Raw genomic sequence first — 24270 nt, forward strand, 5'->3', positions numbered from 1 at the left:
AGTTGCATTCACTTCACAAGTTGGCAACTGAGACTAGTGGCAGTCCAACGAATGACTAATAATCATCTTGCTGAGGCTACCTGACGTCCAATAAACCAAAGGCAAACATGTAAAATCACGCCAAAGCCGGAACCGGCAGTCAGGACTCCGCCCACAGAATACTGTGCTTAGAGCACCCGGAACGAGAAAGGAATCACTACCACCAGAGTAGAAGAATCGCCAACCAAACTACAATCAAGAAAGCTGTCAAAACTGCACGCCTCACCCGACAGCAGCAGCAATGCGAGGAAACTTATGCAGCCGTCACATACACTAACCCCCAGGGCAGGTAACTGGGCCGTTAGTTAGCGGCCACAAGGCAGGAAAAATACCGCTGGTTGAACTTAACAAATAGTAACAAACTGAACGAAATAAATAGTAGTTGAGGGAAGCTAATCAGATCCGCCTTCGCCAAGCACTCCACTCGCTGCTCTTCGCCTCGGCAACACTACGAGCACCAACATGAACCCAAGTCACTGGAGAATCGCAAGATCTCACAATGGTGGAGGTTTCTGTACTTGAATCCAAATGCACTCAACTTAAAGCTTGCAGGATCCGGTTTACGACGAGCTCGTGCACCCTCGTGACCACAGGCCTTCGATCCAGCAGTCCATACGCGTGGCCAGTGATCCCGGCGTGTTCCCGCACTGCGCGGACCTGACTGCTGAGTTCCCCTCTAAACTGCACACTGACCCGGAAGAACAACAACGTTGCCCCAAAGATAGGGCACCAGTTAATGCTACATATCGATAACCGCCGCTGCTGCCACTAGCGGACAGGCAACGCTTGCGAAACCAAGTGGCTCTAGTCAACACGAGAAGAAGACAAAAAACAACTGCAACCATGTTAACTAAACGATACAGTCTGGGCTCCAACAGAGGACGGACACCTACAAATAGCACCAACGCGAGACGCAGCATGGCTCACTTATGGCTGAGCTGACAAACAAAGCAAAGAAAGAGTAATCGAAGTTCTAGTTTTAGTAAACTATTAATGGACGAAATTGTTGCTTTCAGATGGAGAAGTACACTCAGGGTGCTCCAGAAAAGTAGCTAGTGTATCTTGCGGATCAACTAGAGAATAAGAAGCCTGATCCAGAAACGTTATCCAACGACCCTACAGAGCTTTGAAGTTATAGGCGCTGGAGCCGGTCAAAAGACCATCCCTTCGGTAGCGCACGTGACTTTATACTCGAACTGTGGGCGGAACATCTTGCAATGTTCTCTGTTGGTCTGTGATCGCGACTGATAGCCACGATCAGTACGGGAGAAGGTGCAGCTAAATGCCGCGTAAACAGCACTTGTCCTCTATGAATGCAATGCTCTGTTGTCTTGGTGGATGACGGTTTCGGACACGGGTTTCCGGGCTGTCGGAGACCCATGTCCGAAACTCTCATCCACCGGGGCAGCAGATCATTGTATACACAGCGGACAAGGCCTTTCTACCCTGCAACTACCTCCATCTTCTCCACTGGCAATTCTTACAGTCAGTCGTGATCGCCGCATAACAAACAACGTTGCAAGACGTTCCGCCTATGGTTCGTCAGCGTACAAAGTCGCGTTTGATGCCGAATGACTAGCTCAGGGGGAGGAACCGGCGCCTATAACTTCGACGCTCTGTAGCGTCGTTGGATGACGTTTCTGGATACGGCTTCTTATTCTCTAGTTGTTCCGCAAGACACAGTGTACGACCCCTCGAAGTCTGTCGCAATGCCGCGCGGAGTGGCCGCGCTGTTTGGGGCACCACGTCATCGATTGCGCTGACCCTCCAGTCGGAGGTTCGAGTCCTCCTTCGGGAATGGGTGTATGTTTGTGTTCTTACCATAAATTAATTTGAGCTGGTTTAAATGGTGTGTAAGTCTAGGGACCGATGACCACAGCAGTTTGGTCCCTTAGGAATTCACTCAGATTTGAACATTTTTTGTTTGTCGCAACGTTACTGGGACATTCTGTGTAGTATTCGTATACACAGACTGTTGTGACATTACATTTTTCTTACATGAATGAGTATAAATTTGCATTATTTGAAGTCAAACAGCTGGACAGTAGTTCCCATCTTAGCATGCAGTCCACTGCTATCTGCTTATATATTACCAAATGGATAAAAAGGTCTTCTGGTTACCCTGTCAAAGTTGCAGATTGCCCATCTAACACCTAGGGACGATAAAAATTTGATTTCTAGTTCTTAGATAATTAGTAACCAAATTTTAAAAGGCTGCCGTAATCTACTCATTAATAAGTATAATTTTAAGTCGAAGGGTTATCATAATAAGTATTAAAATTTTATACGGCGTACGTATCTTCATGCAGTGTAACTTAAGGTGCGAAAATTACCCGACTGCATTTATTCATATTAGAGGATGATAGCACCTAAAGACGTCCATATAACTTTATAGGTAATTTCCAACAGTTTTTCTCGCTTAAACTCCTACAAAGTAATGAAAGGAAAGAAATTTATTTCTTACAATATTTTCGTTATTCATGTTGTTGAACTTCAGCATCAGGCATGACGTTTTAATTTATTAATTATTTACTGCTAACACATTTTGTAGAGATTATCCGCTATACCACTGAACGTACCTGCAAAATTAAATCCTTGAACAACACGTGATTCACTAGATATTAAATCATAAACATTGAGACGCATGAAGAACTAGCTTTCTTAGAACGGTGCGAACATTATCCACAGTGAGTGATAAAGAAACAGGTTAGCGACTTTCAAATAGCTTTCAACTTAGTTTCAAACCATTTAAAAACTGAAAGAAACAAAGTCTTCGTTGTAGGGTTCTAATTATTATTTATTTACCAATGCCATTAAGTGGAAAAAACATTTCTAAATTTTTTCCTTCGTCTGTTGGTGAATACTCCGAAACTAATGAAACCAACATAATTAGGATTTTGGGTTTCGACCATAAAGGTTCTACATACTATGCATCAAATACTTAACACATTAACTCATTTGTGAAGCAATGAGATGCTTAAAGATGTTTTACATGTCGTAGGTCGATTCTTTAAATAACTTGCGGTGAGGTTACTGACAACAGTTGAAATAATACAAAGCGCTCGGCTTTCCAGCCGAGTGAGTTGGAAACCAGAGAGCTTTGCATTATTTCAGTTCGCCGAGAAAGACGAGATCATACTATAGTGCTATTTACACAGTTTATGAGTATTTCGTTAGGTAACTGTTTATCGCACGTCCGTTATGGTACTTATTACTTCGTGTATACAAAATTGCATTTCATTAACGGCTATTGGACAGCGGTTGCGTATATCTTCTGAAGTGAGCGATTTTTAATAAGCTTGAAACCAAAATGGGAAACAGAAGCAGTTCAATTCACTAACATATTCTTCGTCTCTCAAGTGCGTGAGAAATTCTGATTAGATTACTTTCATTTTTTCCGTGAAAAAGAGTCAGTAGGTTATTAAATTAAACGAATTATAAGGGGACCGCTGGGACTGCTAGCATGAAATCACGAATTGTCTAAACTCTGACAATTAGGATCGATTGCGACGGCACTGCTGAAGCAAACGTCGTCACTTGGTGTGAAATGGCTACTCGGCAAACTGAACCGCAGATACGCGCCTTAAGCAGGCAGTAATTTGCTCATGTGGCTAGACACAAGTGCGATCGAATTCAAAGTAGAGCAATGTTATCTCGCAATGTAGGCATGCAGTGTTATGGCGGAAAATGTCTTCGACGGCAGGTACGACTGCTTTATGCTGACGCCAGTAATTGATTGAAGGTGAGAAGAACAAAGGACGTCACACTGCCGACGGAGAAGGCGGCAGGGCATGCAAGAAAATGTTAAAAGTTCGGCAAGTCGATGGAGTGAAAATTACGGAAGTACGGGGCTCGGCGCCGATCGAAGGGAGTTTCGAGACAACACCTGCTTAAGGAGGAAGAAACAATGTGATCACAACGAAGCCGGCCGGGGTGGCCGAGCGGTTCTAGGCGCTACAGTCTGGAACTGCGCGACCGCATCGGTCGCAGGTTCGAATCCGGCCTCCGGCATGGATGTGTGTGATGTCGTTGGGTTAGTTAGGTTTAAGTAGTTCTAAGTTGTATGGGACTGGTGACCTCATAAGTTAAGTCCCATGGTGCTCAAAGCCATTTGAACAACTTTTCTTTATCATAACGACGTTTCCATTGACGGCATGGACAAATGCGTTATCAGGCAGCAATACTTGCGATGTCTGAAAATTACAGGAACTAGTAACTTCGCAAAAACTACTCGGCTTTTGTCGTAAGGAGCTGGACTTTGACGCTAACAAACAAACTTTGAGAAAAGTTCTGTTTCTGATATTGACTTTCAAATCTACCGGAATGAATAAGTAGACATGTACTAATGATAGGACACAGACTGAAAAAGAACGTAATACTTTTTATTTTTACGAGTAACAAAGCGTCAGAACGAAAGAACCATTGGTCTATTTATACGATACCTGAATTCATTTCCCATTACACTAAGAATAAATGTTGGAAAACTGACAGTATGCCAGAAGCATTAATTGTTGTACTTGCAGGCAGTAGCATGGATTTCTGTTCATAGTTTACTTCTCATATGTAACGAAAAAAATTGTAACGTGATTCATAAATGCACAAAAACAATGTCATTGTGTGGAGGGACACAGCATATTCCAGAATTACCTCACGAAATATAGTCATTTTTTTTATTTAAAAGAAATACACTAATGGCTATTAAAATTGGTACACGGAGAAAATATGCAGATGATAAACGGGTATTCATTGGACAAATATATTATACTAGAACTGACATGTGATTACATTTTCACGCAATCTGGGTGCATAGATCATGAGAAAACAGTACCCAAAACAACCTCCTCTGGTCGTAATAACGGCCTTGATATGCCTGGGCATTGAGTCTAACAGAGTTTGGATGGCGTGTACAGGTGCAGCTGTCCATGCAGCTTCAACACGATACCACAGTTCATCAAGAGTAGTGACTGGCGTTTAGTGACGAGCCAGTTGCTCAGACACCATTGACCAGACGTTTTCAATTAGTGAGAGATCTGGACAATGTGCTGGCCAGGGCAGCAGTTGAACATTTTCTGTATCCAGAAAGACTCGTGCAGGACCTGCAACATGCGGTCGTGCATTATCCTGCTGAAATGTAGGGTTTCGCAGGGATCGAATGAAGCGTAGAGCCACGGGCCGTAACACATCTGAAATGTAACGTCCACTGTTCAGAGTGCCGTCAATGCGAACAAGAGCTGACCGACACGTGTAACCAATGGCACCCCATACCATCACGCCGGGTGATACGCCAGTATGGCGATGACGAATACATGCTTCCAATGTGCGTTCACCGCGATGTCGACAAACACGGATGCGACCATGATGATGCTGTAAACAGAACCTGGATTCATCCGAAAAAATTACGTTATGCCATTGGTGCACCCAGGTTCGTCGTTGAGTACATCATCGCAGGCGCTCCTGTCTGTGATGCAGCGTCAAGGGTAACCGCAGCCATGGTCTCCAAGCTGATAGTCCATGCTGCTGCAAACGTCGTCGCACTGTTCGTGCAGATGGTTGTTGTCTTGCAAACGTCCCCATCTGTTGACTCAGGTATCGAGACGTGGCAACACGATCCGTTACAGCCATGCGGATAAGATGCCTGTCATCTCGACTGCTAGTGATACGAGGCCGTTGGGATCCAGCACGGCGTTCTGCATTATCCCCCTGAACCCACAGACTCCATATTCTGCTAACAGTCATTGGATCTCGAACAACGTGAGCAGCAATGTCGCGATACGATAAACCGCATTCATGATAGGCTACAATGCGACGTTTATCAAAGTCGGAAACGTGATGGTACGCATTTCTCCTCCTTACACGAGGAATCGCAACAACGTTTCACCAAACAAGGGCGGCCAACTGCTGTTTGTGTATCAGAAATCGATGGAGCCTTTCCGCATGTCAGCACGTTGTAGGTGTCGCCACCGGCGCCAACCTTGTGTGAATGCTCTGAAAAGCTAATCATTTGCATATCACAGCATGTTCTTCCTGTCGGTTAAATTTCGTGTCTGTATCACGTCATCTTCGTGGTGTAGCTATTTTAATGGCCAGTAGCGTACATTAATAGCGTACCTCCAGCTGATCAACAGAGTTGTCGTTTCCACTTTATGCACAATATTTCGACGACCATCTAAAACGTCTTCTACCGATTTTAATTTTTCTGTTTGTTGATTTTTTTTATCGGTGTGATTGCCCACTGGTTTAACTTGATGCTCGTTGGAGGCTGTGTATAACTGTTAATTGCAACTATATAAATCTTCCGTGTTTAGAGTCCCTGTGCACCCAAGTTGCATACGTTATGTGCACTCCCTATGAAGCCTACAGAACTGATCCTCTGTATGTGATTGCTGTATAACTGCATGAAATTTATCTTTGTCTTTGGGCGTCTAACACAAAAATTTAGCACAAACCTTTTAATTGTACAACATCGGTACGTAAATCAGAATAACACTTCACTCAACCTAGTCTGGATCTGTGCGAAGTGAATAAATACTCGCTGTTTTCTAAATACTCCAAAGAACATCTGAATCTGGTGCTAATAATGACTTGGCTTACTTGTACAACAAAGGAAGCGAGCATCTATTGTGCGACGTAAAAATGCAATTTAAGTCATCTATAACTATTTAAGCTGAAAGATATCGCCGGCCGCGGTGGCCGTGCGGTTCAAGGCACTTCAGTCCGGAACCGCGTGACTGCTACGGTCAAGAGTTCGCATCCTGCCTCGCGCATGGATTTGTGTGATGTCCTTAGGTTAGTTAGGTTTAAGTAGTTCTAAGTTCTAGGGGACTGATGACCTCAGATGTTAAGTCCCATAGTGCTCAGAGCCATTTGAACCATTTTTTTTAAAAGATATCACGATGCTTCTGATTTTACACAGATACCTTGGAAAGCGCAATGCAGGTATGTCAAGCACTAGCAGATCACCAATTGCTAATCAGATCATGGGAGCTGCAATGCACGTCAGAACAATTTAACTTTAAAAACTTTTAAATGGGCAGCTGAAACTGGAAGGTCATTGTTGTATAATTCAAAATCTGTTGAAATTCATTAGTGTTCTAATCATATTGATTAAAGAATAAACATTTATATATTACTGTCGTTTCTTTCCATATCTCAAATATCAAACATAAAGCTCAGGAAGTTAACCTTTTGGGCAAAACTTCCTCTTATATTCAGAACGTTTGAGGTAAAGGGGTAGAGAGTGATGTGCTAGATTACTGAGTTCATGTATACTCGTATTAATAACCATTAACAGGAGTCATCAAAAGCTCGTACGTAGTTTAATTTTTTCCTTACACTACTAGCATGAAATCGAATGAAAGAAATTTATTTAAAAGTTAGTTACATTTTATTAGAATATATAGTAACTGTTAAAGACAAAAAACATACAATTCAGAAGTACTTCAAATACATATAATTTATACTGAACTTTATTGATATGTGTCCTTTCATATTTAGAAGTAGATTGAACAATAATGATAATAATGTACTACCATTTCTTCAAAATATTATAATTGCACATGAAATGACAACAAGACAAAAAACTTTATACCTTACTTCCTGGCAGATTAAAACTGTGTGCCGGACAGAGACTCGAAATGGGGACCTCTGCCTTTCGCGGGTAAGTGCTCTATCAACTGAGCTACCCAAACACGACACAAGCGCCGTGCTCACAGCTTTACTTCTGCCAGTACCTCGTCTCCTACCTTCCAAACTTAACAGAAGCTCTCCTGCGAACCTTCTGTTAAGTTTGGAAGGTAGGAGACGAGATACTGGCAGAAGTAAAGCTGTGAGGATGGGGCGTGAGTCGTGCTTGGGTAGCTCAGTTGGTAGAGCACTTGCCCGTGAAAGGCAAAGGTCACGAGTTCGAGTCTCGGTCCGGCACACAGTTTTAATCTGCCAGGAAGTTTCATATCAGCGCACACTCCGCTGCAGAGTGAAAATCTCATTCTGGGAGCTTTATACCTGTTCTACACTGTTTTTGCAAGCGGTTTTGACACACTTAACAAAAACAGGGCTTTTGACGTGTCTTATTCTATTTTGAAGTTTTCCTGTCTGCTTTCTGTTGGCAAATGTAACACTTCTTTAAAGTGTTAGCTACAAAATCAGGGCCGGCTGAAGTGGCCGTGCGGTTAAAGGCGCTGCAGTCTGGAACCGCAAGACCGCTACGGTCGCAGGTTCGAATCCTTCCTCGGGCATGGATGTTTGTGATGTCCTTAGGTTAGATAGGTTTAACTGGTTCTAAGTTCTAGGGGACTAATGACCTCAGCAGTTGAGTCCCATAGTGCTCAGAGCCATTTGAACCATTTGAACAAAATCAGGGAAACGTGGGTCATTCATACACATTTTGTCAATGTTCGCCGAACTGGCCATTGTGACCTACAATAATTTTAAATTAGTCATAAGAATAGAGAATATTGTTATTACCAATCCGTAAAATGGAAACAGGAAATTTACTTAATTGTCACAGCTAGGTCCTCAGGCACGTTCCCGCGAACTGTCAGCGATGCAACAATCCTCAGCAACGAACAACTAATTTCCCCTAACTATCAACTAAAATGATGAAGCTATTGACAAACACATGGCGGTAATAGTACGGGTAACGAACATACGATTTGCAGTATGAGCGTCGGGTCCTCTTAACCCGAACTGCTCCGGTCAAATATTACTGATCACGCAGACAGTGCTACTGAAGACACACTACTTACTTACAAGAAGCATTAATCACAATAGTCATTCCCAACAGATTCTGGATTGGCACGTGTCTAGAATTGCTCTGCTCATCTGACCTACCACACACTTGCTGTAAAATCCATGCAAATAATTAAATATATTGTAAGTAGGCTGTTTAGGTTTTTACGTTGGTAACGGCACGTAGCACTCTGTATGAAAATCACTGGCAGTGCTGTGTGCAGTCTGTGGCTGGTTGGCATTGTTGGAATATTCGCTATTGTAGTGTTTGCCAGTTGGATGTGAACAGTGTGTAGTGTTGCGCAGTTGGAGATGAGCCGCCTGCAGTGGTGGATGTGGGGAGTGAGATGGCGGAGTTTTGAGAGCGGATGATCTGGACGTGTGTCCATCAGAGAGAGTATATTTGTAAGACTGGATGTCATGAACTGAAATAAATAAATATATATATATATATATATATATATATATATATATATATATATATATATATATATATATAAATAATGACTTTTGAACACTATTAAGGTAAATACATTGTTTGTTCTCTATCAAAATCTTTCATTGCTAACTACGCCTATCAGTAGTTATTGCCTTCAGTGGTTAGAATCTTTTATTTAGCTGGGAGTATAGGCGCTCGCTGTATTACAGTAGTTCAAGTAACGAAGATTTTTGTGAGGTAAGTGATTCATGAAAGGTATAGGTTATGGTTAGTCAGGGCCATTCTTTTGTAGGGATTATTGAATGTCAGATTGCATTGCGCTAAAAATATTGTGTGTCAGTTTAGTGTTGATCAGAATAAGTAAAGAGAGTAATGTCTGAGTACGTTCAGTTTTGCTTAGCTGTTTGACAATCAAATGACGTAGAGGTTTATCAGCACAGTAATTCATTAATTTTTCAAAGGGGATGTTTCAATGTTATCTGCCGATGGGTTAGATTCCACTGAAGCCAGTGCATATTGAATGTAGTAACCTCGCCCGTACACAAATGACGGAAAACACATTGCAACTGATCAGGTTCAAAAATGGTTCAAATGGCTCTGAGCACTATGGGACTCAACTGCTGAGGTCATTAGTCCCCTAGAACTTAGAACTAGTTAAACCTAACTAACCTAAGGACATCACAAACATCCATGCCCGATGCAGGATTCGAACCTGCGACTGTAGCGGTCTTGCGGTTCCAGACTGCAGCGCCTTTAACCGCACGGCCACTTCGGCCGGCAACTGATCAGGGAAACGTGATAAATTATAAATGCTTTCGGCATGAAAAATAACTGAGGAGAGTTTGAAATTACTATTGATTGCTGTTCAAGAAATATACACAAAAATTTATTCACTGAAATTACGTATGACTCTATGGGACCACGTGGAATACAAGACGAAAAATCCTCAAAGGTAAAACAATATGGAACATCAAATATCTAATCCACGTAAAAATATTAAATAAATGGGATAGTATCGGCAAAATATACGTATTCATGGAGGAGTAAATGAGAGACATATTCACGCTTGAGGACGGAACAAAGTCTGTCGCTTAGAACAACACATGTATCCTTGGCCACGCAGAAAGGATGTCAGTGAGGCTGATAACCATGCGAGTGGAATAGAATATCACGCCAGAGAGCACTAGCAGACAACGTTCTCACCATAAATTCCTGTATGTTGCACCGTAGAAATAGCCGTCGAAGTAAAGCGTTAGACACAGAAGTATAAGCTGAACAAATAGAACCATGAAAATTGCTGGCAGCATCCACGCGAAGTCTGAATCACAGTAACACAAGCGTGCTTTCATTTGTCCACATTTGCACTGTAACTCAAATCCTTCCTGTTCCCGGATGGGGGAAGCTAATTTCGCTCAATGTTTACTCGAAAGTGACGCCAAAATAACACATACTTGTCCAGCACATTTGTCGACTGCTATCGAATATCATGGCCGCACCGAGTTTTTCAGGAGTAAGGTGTTTCAAGGGGCGAAGTAAGATGTCACTCTAAGCTGACTCGCTAGTGTCGAGTCTTCCCCCTAACGGTAAGGGCGCTGTGATCGTGGTAATAGAATGCCAACGCGTCGGGAATGTTTTTGTAGAGGAAAGGCTATCGTTACTTGAAGCTTAACGACATGTCTGCAATAAAAGCCGTCAGGAGGTTCTAAAATGGACGACACTTTGAAAACTTGTATGAGTTTACTGTGTTATGGTGAATAGCTTTATTTTGGTGATGTGATATCCGTTCCATATGTGTTTTACAGCTATATTTACAGAATATTACGTGCCTTCCATACCAGAATAATGTAATGCAGTATTGGTACAAGTGCTCAGAAATAGTGCATGTAGAATCCAAAAAAGTGTTTAATAGTTTTGGCAGAAAAGGAAGCAAGGCAATTTGTTGCGATGCATACACTTCAGTTATCACGTTATCTCAGCAATTTCTGCAGTTAATGTGGATACGGTTCATGCGAATATTCTTAACGTTTGTTCGACAGTATGAAAAGGCGTGTACACGAAATCTTACAAACTCACACCAGCTGGAGCGCGTCCTTATTTGTATCTAATGTCGAATTTTAAAGAACATGCTTCCAATAAAATGATAAGGTAGTACCATAATCTTCTAAAAAATGAAGCCGTATAAAAATATATTTGAGTACAGCAGGACAAAAACCAACTCCTTTCGACTTCGAGTTTCCACGTCTCTGCCCAGTACACTTAGTGAGTTCACAATATTTCTGACTTTCATTTCATGATTTCATCTTAGACTTTCATCTTATGATCTCCTGATGGCCTTCGATACCAATATATCATTAACTGACATTTAATTACAATAAATAGTTCCAAGAATGAGATGTTTGTGGCACCACATGTTCGTATGACGTAAGTAGAAACGACGAAGTGCAACAAGGCGCCTCCAAAGTTTTTCATTTGTCGACTGCCAACCAGTTTCGCGGTCGCATCGAGTTTAACGGAAGCCACATGATTTTGATGTCACATCCGTGTAAACTTAGAGTGTAGCTAGATTCTTCCATTCCCGGATTGCTCACTAAGGTACCGCTTCATGTTACTGTGTACGTATACGTTTTCACTATGCTGTCGAAGATTGTAGCTTTCCTAGCAGACGAAAACAGCAATTAGAAAGTCTTTGCACATCGCCACTGGCTTACAACTCAACAAAAGACAAATGATATCAGCGACGTTTCTTAACAGTTGCCTTTCATGACTCTTAAATCATTGTTTGGTGCGTTTTTTGCAAGATAAGTGACAGTAGACATTCCAAAAATGGTTTCCAAAATTCCCTAACATCTTTTAGGTATTTATCTTTTTAATCGTATGGTGATTTTATACAATATACAGTTGATGTAAGGCAGATGATTTTATACAATATACATATGATATTAGACAAGATTCAACCTTAAGGTCCGCATTTTTCAACCAGTTAATTAAGCTGGGTGTGAGAGTGAACAAGTCATCAGGAATTCCAGGGTATGAATGAAGTGGACAGGGTTGGACTAAATGTTCAATTGTCTGTTCTTCTTGATTACATTCACACATTGGTGAACTGATCCAGCCCCATTTGTACCTGAAGTACCTACAACAACCATGTCCAGTCCTTAACCTGTTGAGGCGGCACCAAAGGTTCCTCGGTAGGTCAAAACCTTTTGGCTTCTTTGTGGTATCAAGGTGATGGGCTCTTGTTCTCAATGTTTTTGTTGACCATTCATGCTTCCAGCTTTCATTTAGATCAAAACCATCCGCGATGGTTGGAAAGTGTACATGTGAAGAAGGTAGACACAAAACTTAACGACACAATGCGCTGCATTACTGATTCCATCAAATCAACCCCATGCCACTGGTTACCTGTACTGAGTCACATCCCTCCACCTCACATAAGGCGGAAACAAGCTCTACTGAGGGAGGCCAAGAAAATCTCTGCATCATCCTCTCTACCACTGCACCAGGAATTCTGTCATCCTCCACAGCAACGATTGCGATCAAGAAGACCGCAAGTGTTACTGCAGGACAACTCATCGCGGATCTTTTAGGTATGTACTTATAGATATAAGTTATAATCTTTATACCAATTCTCATAGTGATATTCTGTGAGACGGGTAAGTAGATACGGTGTCATGGCATTCTGCAAAAGAAATAAAACGTTTTGTCACCAAAAAAGATCCAAATATTAAGAGAATGTCTGTGAAGCAACCTGTTTGTTACGTAATCATTAATGTAAAACGAAGATAGAATAGTGCCTCTAAACATGTGATAACTTGATTTTATTTCTCTTATATACTGTGGGTGTTTTCCGCTCCCACCTGGAGACACTGCTCTTTTGTCAGGACGATCGGCGAGGAACATGCGTGACGTCGCTTCTTGGCGCAATAAAACAGAATTAAATATTACTTCATTTATTTCTGTTTACAACTGGTTCCCGTATCTTCGGCGGCTGCTGGTGGCTTAGCAAGTCGACAAAGAATCTTATGAACCTAGTCGCTGTCTCAGGCTCAGTTAGTTCGCTGCATCAGCCCTATGCCCTGTCTTCTAGGAAGCGGGTTGCCTCTCATGGTGTGGAAGTTTCGTGTGGAGATGGCGGTGGCCACAGAGCGTGTGTGTTATGTCTCACACGTCGTTCTGGGAGTACTCTGTTCCTCCCAGGTCACCGTTCATCTTGTCCCATTAGATGGACTGTGATGTGAGATGCCGTGAGGTCAACTCGAATGGCGAGCCTTGCCCGCAAGTTCAGCAGGTTGTTTGACCCAAGTGATGCTGGAGTTTGTGCCCCAGGGTGGAACGGTGTATGTTGGCCCCTGGACTATCCACAATTGGCAGCTGGTACTAGAGGCTGTCTTCTGTCATCCGTGGCTACGGATCAGTGGTCATCCCTTAAGGAGGCAGGAGTATGTCAAGTACTGGAGAAATCTCATACACAGGACGTTACAACACAATACTCACAGAATCGTGTGCGAACGACATGAACGCCATCAGTCTAACTGATCGACTGACTCCAGCTGTGGCCTCGAGGAGAGGCTCTGCTTCTTGAGGTCATTTGACTTGACCAAACGGTTCCGCTCTTTACGAGTTGTCAGCGGTCTTCCATTCTGTTACAGTTGCTTAGCCAGACGTTTCAGGGTCTTAACTGCTTTGTCAAATCCCTGATATATGTTGTTGCATCCTCCTCGGCGTTTCTTACATGTTGAGGAACAGAGAAAAGTAGGTCAGTACTCGTCTTACAGTTTTCCAATGAGCTCGCTCGTACTCAAGCAAGTAAGTGGCTGTGTCGTATTGACACTATCAAGTGCTTGAGCAACGCCGTTCTGTTCGGACCTTATTCTCCTGTTCACATACTTTTTTTACGCGTAACAATTCCAATGAATGAAATGAAATAAAACGTTGTTATACAAATGAATGTAGTTTCAGCTGGTCAAAGAGACACTACTTCTAATGATAGTGTTAAGACAAATAGAACAAAACTGAATGTTGTTCCTGAAAAGGAATAGAAAACAAAGAAGTATAACGGATACAGTGTATGAAGCTGACTTGGTGTAGCTGTTTACCTGAGTTTAAGTCCTAATATCAATAAACTCTGACAAATGAGCTTTTATTTGAAATCTGTATCGAGAAAGGGGAAGTACTACATTGGTTCATCAGACACTTGACGACATTAGAAGCACAGGCACTCATACACATATGGGACTTAGGAGGGCATTCGCAGTGGGAGATGACTCCAATTCTAGTTGCAGAAATCTTTTAACTAATTTCTTTGGAAGGGGAGGGGGTGGGGGGATGTTGGGATTCATGCTTGCAAACGATGAATAAGCCGTTGATTTTGAAGACAAATGGCTAAATGCGTGGTTGAATCTAATGAAAAGTCTCATGAGATGTTTTCTTGATCGATTATATCTACATGTGGCTGGATTTCACACGTCTCTTCATGTCACACTTCAGTGGCAATTCGGTTGACCGTCGAGCAGCTAGTACCTGACTCTGCATGGAAAGTGTTTCCAACGTCAGTCCTGGATGACTACCGTTCTGCAGAACTCCTGACATGTCAACCGGCACCCTATATTCATCTCCACGTCGTCCAGAAATCTGAGGCAATTTCTTTACCCATGCTCACACTCCTGGAGCTGGTCTGTATATTTTAACACGTCGCCTGATATTTAATTTATTCTGTAAGTTATTTCAAGCTGATAGCTGTCGTACCATACTATGAAGCAAAAACGTGATACTTGTTCTAAAACATGCGCACTTAAGACTATTTTAGAAGGTATGGTGTCCTTCAGTCTGAATACATGTTCTTAGTCTTTGTGTGAGAAATATAGCAAATATAGTGAAAGATGTCTAAAAAATAAGATTGACAGAAAGTGCAACATGACCCAGTAGGAGTCGCTAGAGGACAAATGACTGGTTTGAGAAGCATTTGTAACAAGGAGAGAGATAGATACCGTCTAGAGGAAAATTAAAGAGGTCTTTAGAGGAAAAGAGAATAAGCTGCATGAATATCAAGAGTACAGATGGCAATCAATAACAAAACAAAGGGAAGGCTGCAAGGTGGCAGGAATATAAAGGATGGTTGTCCCTGTCTGCAAAATTCGTCAGTGCTCTAGCAATCTCCTCTTCGTAGGTAAATGCACTAAAATAAAGAGACCTCTGTATCTTCTTAGGCAGTGTTCTTTTTTATCTTCATATTTGTCAGTCTTCTAAGCAGTCGCTAGCAGCATTATGCGTGCACTAAACACCAATAAATAATACTGTTGTTCTCTGAACCGCAATCCTGGAATTCAGTAAAATGTGCAGAGTATATAAGGAATTTGCAAAGGGTAAAGATTTACATTGGGATTTGAGAAACAAAATTTTTTTTTCTACAAATAGCCTTCATCTGCATTGGAAGCATGTTGAAAGTTAATGTGGCTACTCTGAACATGACTGAATACGAAGTTTATTTCTCTGTTTTGCATTAGTTTTATGATTGCTGTTTTCTTTTTCTAAACGTGGTCCATGTGTCAACACTCAAATTTCAGTGCAAAAATCGCAGCTTCTTTAATACAGCTCTATATGTACTTTGCGGAAGAACACCACATGTGAGTAGTTGTAAACGCAATCAACACAGTGTTTCAAATGAGTGTGAATGAACCATAGGAAATAGAAAGTAAAGAATGAGATTTTTACTCTGCAGCGGAGTGTGCACTGATATGAGACTTCCTGACAGATTAAAAGTGTGTGCCGGACCGAGACTCGAAATCGGGACCTTTGCCTTTCGTGGGCAAGTGCGCTACGACTTTTTCTTATCATTAAACGTATTTTTCTATAGTTACGGAACAAGTATTCCTGTGTATAAAACATACACCAACAAACTGCATAAAACCCTGTACACAAACAGTATAAACATCCAAGCACCTCTTTGGTACTCATTTTAGTCAACAACAAAAAAGAAAAGATTGCAACAGAGTAAATCATTAGATTACTGTTGTAAGTCAAGTAGTCTTACTCGCACACGTTGTTTGTAATGACACTCTTTAAAATAGGATTTCAGAGACGTAGGCAAGTTTAACTGATTTAATCCATCATACGTGGCCCTGTTGGATACACCAGCTCGACACAAGTGGAATTGAGAAATTTCTGTGCACTGGTTTGTAAGCATCGGTAAAAAAAAACATGCATCATGATCGATCCTTGTAATGCTCAATGAGACCACAAACTGTTGGTGAAGCAAATACACCCCGATCATGTGAATCAAAACTAAAGCGGTGGTTCCACTGTTCAATGCGTGCGTGCAGAGATCACCCGTATTTTTTAAAACTAACTGAAAACAGATATTCATCTTGTGCAGAATCTCTAAGAAGAAATGTACCCTCAGGTTTGCCCTCCAACAATCGCTCTGCCGCATAACGATCCATTTTACCCCAATAAAATGAAGAAGAAGTAATCTGCAGTAGGTCAGGCACCAGACAATGAATATAATCCACTTGGGTGTGAACAGTTCTTGGTATTCCTGACGACAGACTCATGTCTATTTGTGGACACGTTGAGAACGCTGATGGATGGAAATTCAGATGTGATTGGAAAAATGCCGTGAATTCATCACGCGCGATCTGGATATGAGCAGATGGGAGAAATCCAGGTGGTGGCTCAACACATTCTGCAATTTCTCTTGCCCGCTCTATTCTCACCCTTTCATCACAATCTTCACTTGGATAATCTTCAGGATTAAATCTGGATATGTCAATGAGGTGTTCTGCAGATACCACTGCTCGTAATGTATATTTACCCGATGGTAGGTTTACACTGGAATTTGTCTTGCTATTCTCTTGTAATTCAGTCTCCCCAGCACCCGTTTTGAAAATAACACCTGCCCCTACGTGGTGATCTTCTGTCCTACGATAGCCTGTGCATATGCAAGAGTCATAACTGATATTGGGCTCTGTAACATCTGTATCTGCAGACACGGCTCCACAGTTTCCACCACCTTTCAGGCGAGCACAATTAAATTTCAGAACCCGATGATTTTGTGTCTTCTTGCCGCAGCCGCCCAATTCCATTGATGATCTTCCCAGTTTGGTTCTTGATCTTTTAGCATTTACGTGAGTAAGAGTCTGTCCATTGTAGCTAACACTCAATATTTCCAGATTCTGTTCTTCAGCCGCACTAGATGTGCCTTCATCAACACAATTAAAGTCACTTTTTGCAATACAGAAATATTTAGCATGGTAAGAACACACATCATTTCCCACCACATTTACACTTGCTTCCTCTATTCTAAATCCCTCAATACCTGTATTATAAATGCTGTCAAAATGTTGATCAAAATGCTCTACAACCTGAACTGCACTGTTTTCAGGACAACCGAGTGCCTCTGTCGTATTATCTGTAACTGCTTCCACTTGGACTTCCAGACACTGAGTCTTTTCTGGTAACATGAGAACTACCTGATGTTGCTACTCCAGTTTCTTCGTCTTCCATAACGCTAAAGTAGCTTCTTAGGTCACTAAGCCGCTGACCCAGCACTTATGATGATTATCGAACTGCAACGGCTCTGAGCACTATGGGACTTAACATCTATGGTCATCAGTCCCCTAGAACTTAGAACTATCTAAACCTAACTAACCTAAGGACATCACAGAACGCCCAGCCATCACAAGGCAGAGAAAATCCCTGGCCCCGCCGGGAATCGAACCCGGGGACCCGGGGACGAAATTTTGTCATTACCTTGAAGCATGTGGCACAATGGGCATGCCATGACAAGAACCTGTGCCTCGCAACTAATCTTTATTTTGCCCATCTGAGCTACCCAAGCACGACTCACGACCCCTCCTCACAGCTTCTATTCTGGCAATACCTCGTCTCCTACGTTCCAAATTTCACAGAAGCTCTTCTGCTAGCTCAGATGGTAGAGAACTTACCTGCGGAAAGCAAAGGTCCCGCGTTCGAGTCTCGGTCTGGCACACAGTTTTAATCTGTCAGGAAGTTTCAGAAAGTAAAGCTTACACGTAAATAAATTAGGATGCTATGGCACTTGAAGATTGGGCACTGTCCTACACAAAATAACAAATTTCTATTTAATATGTCTGCAAACATTTCAAGTAATTATTAATTCACTTTCAGGTGCGAAATAATTTATGTAATACATAAATTCATATAGATGTCAAGCTGCTACATATCCACGAAGAAAGGACATTACAAATTTCAAATTTTGTTATTTCACAGTCAGAGATCAAACATTCTTCTTTTACATATGTCTACAAGTAAGACGTTGTGCGTCAGTGAAATAAATAAGACGCTGAAAGATTCGGTTTTAATTGGTCTCCATTACAAGCGATTATGTCAGTGTTCGTTAAGACATTGTAAATATTTAACATTTACCACATAGAAGTTTGGGTTTGTATTCTACTACAGTTGAACTGAGTATTTATTACTTAAACTTGAAGGATATAGTACTAATTGCTAAATAAAGTAATTTGAACTAATGTATAAAGGTGTTCTAAGTGGTAGTGTAATACAGTAGGTTAATCAACTGTATACTCGTAAGAAACAAAACAATAATTACTTTTTTTTAAAAATTGCATTCCATTTGCAGTGTATGAAACTGATTTCTGACTTAAAGAAACACCAAGACAGTTACACTGTAGAATTCAAGAGGACATTTCTTCTGTGCACGCTCTTAAGAAATAAAACAATAATAATTATTTTTTAAATGCCCATTCGTTTTTCAGTGTACGAAAGTGAATTCTGACTTAAAGAAACACCAGGAGAGCGACGTTCTAGAGTTCAAGAGGACAATTCTTAGAACAAAAGAATTTAGAAAATTAAATTGCGATAGGAGTAGCGATATTAAATAACAATCAACAAAAGCAAAAGAAAATAATATGAGCATATTACAAGATTAAGAGGAAGACAAAAGCTGAAAGTAAAATTTATAAACCCATATTGAGGAGTAGTATGAACATCTGAAGGAAGTAGTCGATATCGAAAAAAAGGAAAAAAATCTGAGAAACTGAAGTGAAACTGATACGATGGTGTAGTATTCATTTTAGACAAACAACCTGATGATGATGACAGTAGAGCACGGCGAATCGGGCAAAATTTTGCAAATGACCACAGGGCGGAAATACGCTGTTGTGGATCTGCGGCCATAGAAAGACAGACAATTATTAGCCAGCACGAGGAAATTTGTCTAGCAAGCGATCGTATTTGGGTGTGTCTAGCTGCGACAACGATCATTAGGAACATACCCGGGGCTTTCGAGAAGCTCCACTAAGCAAGCAACGTCGGAAGTATAAATTTCGAGCATTTGTAATGAAAACTGTGATTTGAGAAAATAAGAGTGTTCAGACTTTATTTCACGTTTTAATCTTCTCCAATGACTTAGTTTGGCCTTTACTGACCTACTGTACTTGTTAGAATAAGGATTCATTCACGCTCTCTGTATGTTAGGAAAAATCGAAACAGGTAATCTTTAAATTTCATTATTAATAACATAGCACTTCACAGCATCCAATGTGGACTCTGTCACGGCAGTTCTGATTCTAAAGTAGTGCGTACCATAAGAAATTAATAGCGTTACGATTCTTTTAGCACAGTCGACTGAACAGTAATACTTCACCCAGTCAATAACGCAGAAAATTGCCACCGAATTTCATGCATAGAATTATAAGGTTTTCCTAGCTTCCACTTTTCAGTTGAAACTATTACTTACAGCTAGTTTAATTACTAACTACGCTCATTAGCATAACGTAGTCAACTTGCACACACTTGAGTGAGTCCATCGCTGTAAAATATTGCTCGATTCGAAGTTCCCTATCCTTGTCTGATCTTATTATCAGGGTTGTTCTTGACCACCAGTGTATAAAGTAACAAAATTATACTACGTGCACAGATTGGAAGAAAGCTAAGATTTCGTATTAGTAACTAAACTGGATATACTTGTGCAGGTTGTAAAACTACCACACTTGTTCCCAGCCGACTCCTTCCATATTAGAACTGCGCTCGCAACACGCTGTACGTGAAGTAGGCCCCCACGAGGCAGTACAGGGTCGAAACGTCCAGCGGCAACCAGGCACCAGCATAGAATCTGGGCCGTTCAGCTGACTGGAGAAGCACCCGCAGCCGCACACCCGCGGGGCTGTCCCCCAGCTGGACCTCTAGTCTCCTGGCAATATGTTCCATTCTGGCAGCTTCATAAGTCACCATCTGGCACGTGGCTACAGTCCACACGATTTTAACGACGTTCGGCAGAGTCCACAGCAGTTGGAGAGCAATCTGGTTGTACGTTCCTGGTATGAACCAATTACCGTCGAGTTGCTGGAACGCAATGCGAGTGACGAGATATGCAACGGATGATAACAGAGGCAGTGTGATTGTGAGGAAAAAGTTTGCTGCCATTTCTGTCAGATTTGGCAAGCTGTACATTTTGTTTAGCATACTAGCAATGTCACAGAGCATCATATGTGCCATTCCTATCTTGTGTATTTCGGCCAACTGAACGGTATTTTCTGTGCTTGCGGAAAAGCTCCAATCTCGATGAGTGTTCTGTCTAATACGTTTAGCTCCCTCGGTACTGTTGAATGGTAGCCTCGCCGTATTTACAATTGTGTGTTCTTCGCAAGTATCGGCAGCTGCTTGTGAACAATATACTTGTGGTAAAATATCGCAGTCGGTTTTCAGCTTAAAAATGTCCAGCAAGTTTTCATTCACTCGAGCGAATCTGCTTCGTAAAACGAGATTAAGAGACGTGAATTCCAAAAATTTAATAAAACGAAGCAGATCTAGAAGGAAAGATCCTAGTACAGTTTTAAATAGAACGTTAGTAACAGTGGATACTGCTCTGTAGACGGAAAGTATTGCCAGTGAAAGAACCGCCGTGGCTGCTGTTAGATTTATTCCTCTCTTCAGGCTTTTATACTCCGGTACAGAACTTGTAGACAAGTGGTCATCAACAACAGTGAGTTTCTGTAACAATGCATCGATGTTTGTTTGGCTAGTGAACATGAACGTCACTCTCCAGGTAGCACCGGCAATGATCTGTGTACAATATGAAGCGAGCATTCTGTAAAAGCTCTTTTCTCCATTGCCACCAAGTGAGATGTACCGTCCAAATAAAGTCATATCAACCAACAACATTACACAGTTATACATCTTGGCGGATACGGTTGTCCTGAACTTTCTGTTCTTACTGTCAAAGAAAACTGGTGTACCACCGATCAGTCTGGATAGGAAGAGGATGTTCTTAAATGTGTCGTGGAAAGCCGTAACAGAATCCATGTTTTGCTTACTGGTCTTCGCAATTGCAAAGAACAGATGTGACGGAGACACTCTCGCACAAAACTGGTTATCTACTAAGCTGCTCATATGTATAAGCGGTTAGTGCTGCCGTTTTGTCAATTACTGAAACAGCTAAGAATAATTAAGGTAATGGCGACTGCATGAATATTTCAGTGACGTTAATCAGGACGCTGACGAGGGACGGGTTCAGTTAGCGGTAGTCTTCCAATAATGTGCTTGTTTTCATGTCGGAACAAAAACTAGAATCCCTTATGGAAAAAAAAAGGTTAAAGAAATCTCTGTGCCATGGGCTGACACTCTGTGAAATCATTTGCCACGGAATTCGTGGCAAGAAAAACCCAACAAAAGTGTGTAAGTATGTGTCCACATTTTCGTTTTCAATTTTAATTATTTGAACTTAACAGTTTTTACAAGGCGATTGGGCAATATATTTTAAACGGCATTGTTATTCTTAGTCATCACTGGCTACACGCAACTGGTGGCAGAATTTTGTCACCAGTCGGCGCAAATAAAAATGATTACATGAAAACTGAGAGCTGCTGATGGCATTGTTTTTTTCAGAAAACATTCGCAAAAAAGGCATGCTGCCTAAAGGTAGTCCTGCTGCCGCTTATTGCCGACCTCAGATAAAGACGTCGAAAACGCTGGACATTACTGTCGAATCCGAATTTTTTCCTTCACAAATCAGTCGACGATAAATTAGCCGATGGCCACTGTGTCCACGGGGAGCGTAGATATAAGAGGCGAAATGTCTCCTCGTTTGCCTTTCAGTGCTGAAGACGGCAGCTTGCAAGTGAATGGTACCGATCAGTAGCTAAGATATGAATAACACAATGAATAGTTAAAAAATTGTGACATTACTGTCACATATAACTAGGTGATGTTCTCTGTTGTTGGCTGAAGGCAGTCAGTGAATCTCATTAGGAAAGGTGAGCCGCCCCCCTTCCCCCCATTTCTCAACCACCAACCCCACAGCGAGACTGGCAAATTTCGTCGAAGTGAGACTGCTGACTGTTTCGCGCTATTGTGGACGGATTTAGCAGAGAGGTGGGGGGGGGGGGGGGCACCATGCCGCCACAGCCATCCATAGAAAGTAGTCACCGCGCGGGATTAGCCGAGCGGTCTCAGGCGCTGCAGTCATGGACTGTGCGGCTGATCCTGGCGGAGGCTAGAGTCCTCCCTCGGGCATGGGTGTGTGTGTTTGTCCTTAGGATAATTTAGGTTAAGTAGTGTGTAAGCTTAGGGACTTAGCTTATGGACTTAGCAGTTAAGTCCCATAAGATTTCACACACACATTTTTGAGAAAGTAGTCGAGTTTGACATTTTTACCTTTTCTGCACAGACATCAAAGGCCGAGACGCTGCAGCACTGCTCAGCCAGTGTGAGAACAACGGTTGGTCTCGCTCGAAAATTTTGATTATCCAGTCGAACTGGGTCACCTCACTACTGCGCTTGGCACGAAGAGCCCGACGAATGGAGGAAACACTGCGCCAGAGTGGTATCAAGCTCATGTTTGTCACTCTGCGATTTGTACACCAAAGGTGGGAAGTTTATTCTGGCCCCATCCCATCCCTTATTTTTCGTGAAATAAGCAACCTTCCCATTTGTCAGCTCGACATCAGTGCTGAGTCGTCCCCTTCATGTGAGGTTCCTGAAAGTAGAGAGTGGAGTGCTGTGAATATGGTTTCTGGGCGTCTATCTCCAGGCTGTTGTTGAGAGGGAGGCATCTCCTGCCACAGTCTGGTGCTAATTGACGCATGATAGCTGAAATTAATTAATCACAAAGCACATTTATTAAAAGGTTGAAAGGTGGCTACACTGAGCCACAGCGCCAGAGATTGCGCCAAAGAGTATTATTCAGCCGCCTCCACTGGCAGTGCCTGTCGAGGACTCGTAGTAGTCAGTGTTTGTTGAGATGTGCTAGTAGGCAGTGCTTGCTGAGATGTGATATTGGAGAGTTCTGGTTGAGATGTGGTAGTAGCGAGTCGGTGTGGAGAGACTGTAATGTTTAGAGTGCTTTTCATCAATATAAACGAAGGTAAAAAAAAAATTTTTTTTTTCTTTTCTCTCTCATTATTTCAGTGTCCTAAATAATGCGTCATTACAGGTTCAGTCAACAAAGCGTCTGGCGTGTGTTCTTGTATTAGAGTGTAATTCTGGGTTTCTTGCGCAATTATAGTATTTCTAATTTTTTTTTATCACGTCAGTATAAATGATGTTTAAAATTTCTTGTCTTGTTGAAGAAGAACCGTGCCAGATGTGTACGCTGAGTCACACTTCCACACACACAACAGCTACACTTGTGCTTTGTTGGCTTCGTAGGTTTTATAGTTGCTGCGGACTTAATTAATTAATTGTGTTAACGAAAATTTTCATTTCATTCTTTGTTGTTGTTCTATGCAGTCAGATTGCGTAATAATACTAGTCAGGGCCAACCGTTTACGAGACACAGCGTAATCGGACATACAGCTACTAAAAAACTAAAAATATTTGCATTTAATATTTAACTAAGCCCCCATGCACGTGGCGACCGCTGCTTCGGATCGTCCCTTGGAATCTTCTGATTGTAAAAATAGTAGACAGTAGTATTGTTGTAGTAATTTGTAGTTTAGTAATTGTAGTCTATATTGCATGTGTAGATTTGGTAATTGGCATTCTTCTAATGGTATTTTTCAAAATTTAATTTTTATTGCCTTGTATACGCGTTTGACAATTTAGTGCAATTATTTCAATTGTTCGTTAAT

At 41.7% G+C, this 24270-nt stretch overlaps 1 protein-coding gene across 1 annotated transcript; it reads right to left on the reverse strand.

Annotated features, from left to right (window-relative positions):
• Positions 1 to 16208: 16208 nt before the first annotated feature.
• LOC124613670 (suppressor of cytokine signaling 5-like) lies at positions 16209 to 17664 on the reverse strand. Its single transcript, XM_047142387.1, is given in 2 exon segments — positions 16209 to 16353; positions 16355 to 17664. Coding segments are annotated over 2 exon segments (1455 nt in total).
• Positions 17665 to 24270: the final 6606 nt, after the last annotated feature.

This window comes from Schistocerca americana, chromosome 4 (assembly GCF_021461395.2).
Source record: "Schistocerca americana isolate TAMUIC-IGC-003095 chromosome 4, iqSchAmer2.1, whole genome shotgun sequence".
NCBI classification, from domain to species: Eukaryota; Metazoa; Arthropoda; class Insecta; order Orthoptera; family Acrididae; genus Schistocerca; species Schistocerca americana.